The sequence below is a fragment of the Electrophorus electricus genome, chromosome 6, assembly GCF_041902795.1.
Source record: "Electrophorus electricus isolate QZ-2024a chromosome 6, ASM4190279v1, whole genome shotgun sequence".
NCBI lineage: Eukaryota > Metazoa > Chordata > Actinopteri > Gymnotiformes > Gymnotidae > Electrophorus > Electrophorus electricus.
In genome coordinates this window covers 1100001-1106541 of record NC_137502.1, presented here as the reverse complement: position 1 = coordinate 1106541, position 6541 = coordinate 1100001, and the positions used below count along the sequence as shown (strand labels likewise).

General features: G+C 50.7%; 1 protein-coding gene across 1 annotated transcript in view; it reads left to right on the top strand.

The window, feature by feature from the left end:
- The first annotated feature begins 3944 nt into the window (after positions 1-3944).
- Positions 3945-6541, top strand: part of kcng4a (potassium voltage-gated channel, subfamily G, member 4a) — a 14844-nt gene continuing 12247 nt past the window's right edge. Inside the window, exons 1-2 of the mRNA XM_027029366.3 lie at positions 3945-4296; positions 5312-6218. Coding sequence (XP_026885167.2) covers positions 5469-6218 — 750 coding nt within the window. The 5' untranslated portion in view covers positions 3945-4296; positions 5312-5468. The remainder of the gene's footprint in view (positions 4297-5311; positions 6219-6541) is intronic.

Genomic DNA, 6541 nt, shown 5'->3' with positions numbered 1-6541 from the left:
CAGCACTCTGACTGATGGAGAAGAAGGAGGCGGAGCCTCTGCCAGTTGTGTGGATAGATCTGTTCTCAATCACACACGCAGGGACGTGTCCTGGATGGGTGTGGGGGAGAGATGTCCCAGTCGCCCCAGTTAATACCAGCTTACTGAGGGGGCTATTCATCCAAATACCATCTTACTGAGGGGGCTATTCATCCAAATACCAGCTTACTGAGGGAGCTATTCTCCAAATACCCGCTTACTGAGTGGGCTATTCTCCAAATACCACTTAATTGAGGGGGGTTTTCTATAAATACCATCTTATTGAGGGGGGTATTGGGCCTTTAACACTGTTCTCCCAACGTTCCACTCAGCAAGTAGAGCCATGGGATTCAAATTCTATCATTCATCTTAAATTAGGATGGCAACCCAGATCACAAAACAATACAGCCCCTCCCCTAAGACATTATTACCTCACATTACCTCACCAAATCACTCTAATATACAATCACAGATCTCCTCATACATTATATTAAGTTAAAGATGGCCAAGGGGAAGACATTAAAACTCAATTAGAGGGCTCATCTCTCAGATAAGTGTTGTGTTAGTGTAGCATATGTGTGTTTCCTTTGAGAACTCCCTGGTATCACCATCCGAAGCTGCCCGTAGCCTGGGCGTAACTTTGGCCAACCAGTTGTCGTTCTCAACTCATGTTTCTAATCTAACCTGGTCTTGCAGAATTCTCCTTTGTAACATACGAAGGATTCGACCCTTTCTTTCGCATGAAGCTACCCAGGTGCTTGTGCATTCTCTTGTGATCTCAGAGCTAGACTACTGCAACTCACTACTTGCTGGTCTTCCTCTAAGAGCCATCAAACCTCTACAACTTGTCCAGAATGCAGCAGCATGACTGGTCTTCAATCTTCCGAAGTTCACACGTTACTCCACTGCTGCGCTCCCTTCATTGGCTCCCTGTAGCTGCACGCATCAGATTTAAAACCTTGATGCTTGCCTACAAAGCCAAAAATGGACCAGACCCTTCATACATGAGGTCAATGGTCAAAGCCCGATCTGTACCTCGAGTACTTCCAACCTCAAGTACGGCTTGGCTCTAAATACCTTGCTTCAGGTCTCATGGATGACAAGCATGGAGACTATTTTCTGTCCTGGCTCCAAGATGGTGGAACAAACTCCCATTTGCTGTCCGGACAGCAGAGTCCCTTGCAGTCTTCAAACGCAGACTGAAGACTCATCTATTTGCAGAATATTTAAAGGACAACTGACACTGCTCCCTTATTGACTGACCAATTTAGTACTTATTGTAGGGTATTGTTTATGTTGTTTAACAAACTCTAGCACTTATTGTTTATAGCACTTATCATTGTTTAAGATAGACCATATGTATTTGGCACTTCTAGGTATCAGCATTCATCCCTGTATTCTACAGTATTCTAGTTCATGGGTATGTTTAATTCTAACCTACTGTATTTGGATATATTCTATGAGTAAATGACAAAGTACTTTTGTAAGTCGCTCTGGATAAGAGCGTCTGCTAAATGCCATAAATGTAAATGTATGGGCTTCTGTTACAACAGAGTAAATCCTGCACCTGTCCCTGGATCAGTCACTGGCCCCTGGACTTAATCCAGCTACTTACACAACAGCTTTGGGAACAGTTAGGAAGATGACAGGCTAGAGTTGGGTTAATGTGTCTGTGACCATACATTTCAGACCATACACCCTACAGCAGGACAAAACCTCACCAGGCTTTAAGGCTTTAGAGTGAGAGAGAGTAGAAAGAGGTAGAGCGAGGTAGGGAGGTAGAGCGAGGTAAGGAGGTAGAGTGAGGTAGGGAGGCGGAGAGAGGTAAGGAGGCAGAGTGAGGTAGAGTGAGGCAGAGTGAGGTAGGGAGGTAGAGTGAAGTAAGGAGGCAGAGTGAGGTAGGGAGGTGGAGAGAGGTAAGGAGATAGTGAGGTAGGGAGGTAGAGTGAGGTAGGGAGGTAGAGAGAGGTAGCGTGAGGTAGGGAGGTAAGCAGGTAGTGTGAGGTAGGGAGGTGGCTAGAGGTAAGGAGGTAGAGTGAGGTAGGGAGGTAGAGTGAGGTAGGGAGGTAGAGAGAGGTAGCGTGAGGTAGGGAGGTAAGCAGGTAGTGTGAGGTAGGGAGGTGGCTAGAGGTAAGGAGGTAGAGTGAGGTAGGGAGGTAGAGTGAGGTAAGGAGGTAGTGTGAGGTAGGGAGGTGGAGAGAGGTAGAGTGAGGTAGGGAGGTAGAGTGAGGAAAGGAGGTAGTGTGAGGTAGGGAGGTGGAGAGAGGTAGAGTGAGGTAGGGAGGTAGAGTGAGGTAGAGAGGTAAGGAGGTGGAGAGAGGTAGAGTGAGGTAAGGAGGTAGTGTGAGGTAGGGAGGTGGAGAGAGGTAGAGTGAGGTAGGGAGGTGGAAAGAGGTAGAGTGAGGTAAGGTGGAGAGAGGTAGGGTGAGGTAGGGATGTGGACAGAGGTAGAGTGAGGTAAGGAGGTAGTGTGAGGTAGGGAGATGGAGAGAGGTAGAGTGAGGCAGGGAGGTGGAGTGAGGTAGGGAGGTAGAGTGAGGTAAGGAAGTGGAGAGAGGTAGTGTGAGGTAGGGAGGTGGAGAGGTAGTGTGAGGTAGGGAGGTGGAGAGAGGTAGAGTGAGGTAGGGAGGTAGAGTGAGGTAGGGTAAGGTAAGGAGTATCAGCGTTTACACGTGGAAGACTTTCTGGTTCCTCTAGTGTGTGAAGGCCTTTTCTTCAGAACACACACCCAGAGATTCTCTCACACACACCAGAACAACTGCTGAGACCTGCTGTCTCTACAAACAGTCTCTGAAAACTAGGATTTTTATAAAATAACCTTGAGTGCGAAAAAAGGATTACAAACAAAAAATAAGCAAACTGGGCAGAAATGCAGCAGAAGCCTGAAGGATGGCTGTTAGCGTGCACACACACACACACACACACACACACACACACACACACACACACACACACACACACACACACACACCACGCCTGCAGTAGTGACAGCTGACTCTCTTATTACCACACGACTGTAGAACAGACCATCCACATCACTAACACTCACCACTCACCTACTAATAGACATTAAGACATTAACCCCTCTCTCTCCATCCTTCTCTCTCTCTCTCTCTCTCTCTCTCCCTGTTTGCAGTGTTTCTATAAGGGTTAATTGAACTTCTGCCATTGCTTTACTGCGGGAGAAACTTTAGACTGGCTGTGTGTGTGTGCGTACATGAGATTGCTCAGATTTCATGCTCTCATCACACTCAGCGCATAGTGATGGTGAGCGTGAATAAGTGAACATCTCAGCTCACGCTTCCCACGAGCTGCTCTGTTAACGTGAGTCTGCCACCTGGATTTGTACAGAGTGTTGCTTTAGCGTTTCCTCGGGCATGCTCGAGCTAACGAGCGTTCAGAAAGTGTTTCCTCTCTCTCTCTCTCTCTCTCTGTGTGTGTGTGTGTGTGTGTGTGTGTGTGTGTGTGTGTGAACCTTATAATACATAGTTGTGCAGTGTGTCTCTGGTAAGATGCTGTATGCCAAAGTGATGTTCTGCTCCTTGTGAAATCATTGAGCCCCTCCCTGACTACTTCTGTGCATGAATACATACTACATAATCTACACTTATTCAAATTTTATTCTAGATTAAATGTAGCTACAATCCAGTTCAGTGATTTATTTATTTATTTTTGGAAGATATCAAATATAGATTTTTTAATTCACATCTGCACTTTTTAATGTGTTGATTTTGAGGGTTTTTAATGATAGTTTTTTGTGAGTTATGATTAATTCCGTGTTTGAGGCTGTATTGTGTGCACGTTGCCCGTTTATGTGAAACATCACCGCAGTCCTGCGCTTAAAGTGAACGCGCGTGCTGTCCGGTCCAACTACACGGGCTGTTTCCACTCTTTCTCGCGAGCACATATGACGCCGTGCTTGCGGCAGCACGAACTGAGATGAAATTCCCCTCGCGCCTGGCTCAGTTGCAGTTGGGAGTGTGACGTGGGGAATGTGCTCGCGCTCCCGTTCGTAAACTTCCCGTCCTCTGACTGCCGAGGGGCGCGCGCGGACTCCCGCACTACTCGCGCAGTCTTTCCAGTGGTTCCAGCCGCTCGGGACGCCTGATCGGGACGCGTGTCCCCCCCGCGTGTGTCCGGGACTGCCTGTCTACGCTTTCGAAGCCGTGTGATGAAGAAGTGAAGTCGCGTGTCCGAGCGGGAGTGCGAGGCGTTGTTACCAACTCGCTCGAGAAAGTGAGGAGCGGCGGACGGACGCGGAGCGCACGGGAGGACACGGTAGGCAGCTACAGAACCCGGAGCCGGTAGACGGGATGTGGGCGACGTCTGCATGAAACTAACACGCGATTATCGCGTCTAACGGTCCTGGTGCTGTATCGAGCCAGTGAGACGCGCGTGCATTAGTCATGTCACATACACGTCGAACTTTTGTAGCTCATAGCTTAACAACCTGGGCGACACGAAAGACCAAATGAGATGATTTCAATGATTAGAAGTGATTTGTATGAGCTGTGCGCGGTGGTTGGTGTCCCGTCTTTCTAGCCGCAGCGCAGGGGAGTCTCCGGCCCTCTGCATGCGCATCCTTCTGTCTGGAGTAAACACGCCGTTTGCATCCAGCATGACGACAGATGAAGTGTCAGGCTGCACGGGGCGATCAACTTTCCGGCCTCGCTGTGATGCGTAGTTTATGTGTCGTGATGGAGCGCGAGGCGATGGACGAGCTGGCGTCGGCTGTATGTGTGCAGCGCGCGCTGTGGATGTCGCCACAAAACGTTTCCTTCCATTAACTTTCCACACGGCACAACAAGGCTCGCACCGAGGGGAGTTCGGCCTCTCTCTGCACGGCGTCTGTTCACGCGCAGTCGCGCGCTCTCCTACCCCTTCACCAGCGTAACGGAGCACCTTGGCAACAGCAGCGCACTAACGCCCGGGACACTTTCACGCGCCCGTCCCGGGCTCCACAAGCTTGACACAGTCCTCGCTCAAATGACCCTACGTGACGCGTTCAGATTGTAATCGGATTGTGAAATGACGCGTTATTGTAGCAGCTCATACATTTATTAAACTCCAAACATCTGTTATTTGGTCACCAGTCCGTGATTTATTTCCCTTACACCGGATGCATAAAGGATGTTGTGATCATCCTCACGTTAACTGTGCGACTTCCAGACTTACGTTGTAAATACATTTTGCAGATTATTAAATGTGAGTTACAAATTGCTGAACTGTTTTGTTGTATGTAAATCCACTTTAATCTGTACATCAGTGGTGTGTGTAACCTGTTCTCTGGCAGACGGAATGCTGCGTCCATGAATGTTCTGCTGCCTCCTGTGGGATTTGCTCTTCTGTGCTTGGGATGACCACCGATTCCCAGCGCCTGCGGCGGAGCTAACGCTTGGCTGGGGCGGAGCTAATCTTGCTTCAGACGCTGCACCCCTCTCCATGCCACCATGCCAATCATCAGTAACGCCAACCATGACTTCAGCAACCTCTCTGTCAGCGATGACAGCAGCCTGGACCGGATCTTCACAGAGATCCCGGAGACGGAGACGGCCAAGGGCGTGTACTACCAGCGTGCCCGTCTGCTCCGGCGGCCGGAGGACCTGCTGTCGGTGGACCACGCGCTGCAAGCGCTCATCAACGTGGGCGGGAACCGCTACACGTTTCCGTGGAGCACGCTGGAGCAGTTCCCGCTGACCCGCTTGGGCCGCCTGCGCCCTGGCAGCACTCCCGAGGAGATCGCAGGCGTGTGCGACGACTACGACGAGGCCCGGCAGGAGTTCTTCTTCGATCGCAGTCCCAGTATCTTCCGCGTCATCCTCAACTTCCTGGCCGCGGGAAAACTCCGTCTGCTGCGCGAGACGTGTGCCCTGTCTCTGCATGAGGAGCTGGCGTACTGGGGCGTGGAGGCAGCCCACATGGAACGCTGCTGCAAGCGCAAGATGTACACGCGCCTGGAAGAGGTAGCCGAACTGGAACGCCGGGAGCAGGAACGCCGAAGCCGCGCCGTTGGGCTGCGCCCCCTGCTAGAGGAGACGCGCTACCGCAGGTTCATGAGCTGGTTAAGGGACATGGTGGAGAATCCCCAGTCGGGTCTGCCGGGGAAGGCGTTTGCCTGCACGTCTGTGCTGATGGTTGCCGTGACCGTGATCAGCCTGTGTATCAGCACCATGCCGGACCTGAGGGAGGAGGAGAACCGGGTGAGTATGGCGCCGACACCGAGACTGGCCCGAGTGACGGGCACCTGGCTCAGATCTGGGCAGTTTGGGTTTTGACTGAGTATATCCTGGTGTTGCTTTTTGTCAGACTCGGACGTTAGCTTGGTTCTGCTAGGACGTGAGACTCGGACGTTAGCTTGGTTCAGAGTTCGTTCGTGGTAAGCACACACCTGGTGTAGAGATGGAGGGAGAGATTATGGAAACCCCATCAGCGCTCACGCACATCAGTAAATATCCACTGTAATGAAGTGACCCAGGGCTGCTTCCACAGAGTCAGCAAACACACAGCACATAATGAAGAACCT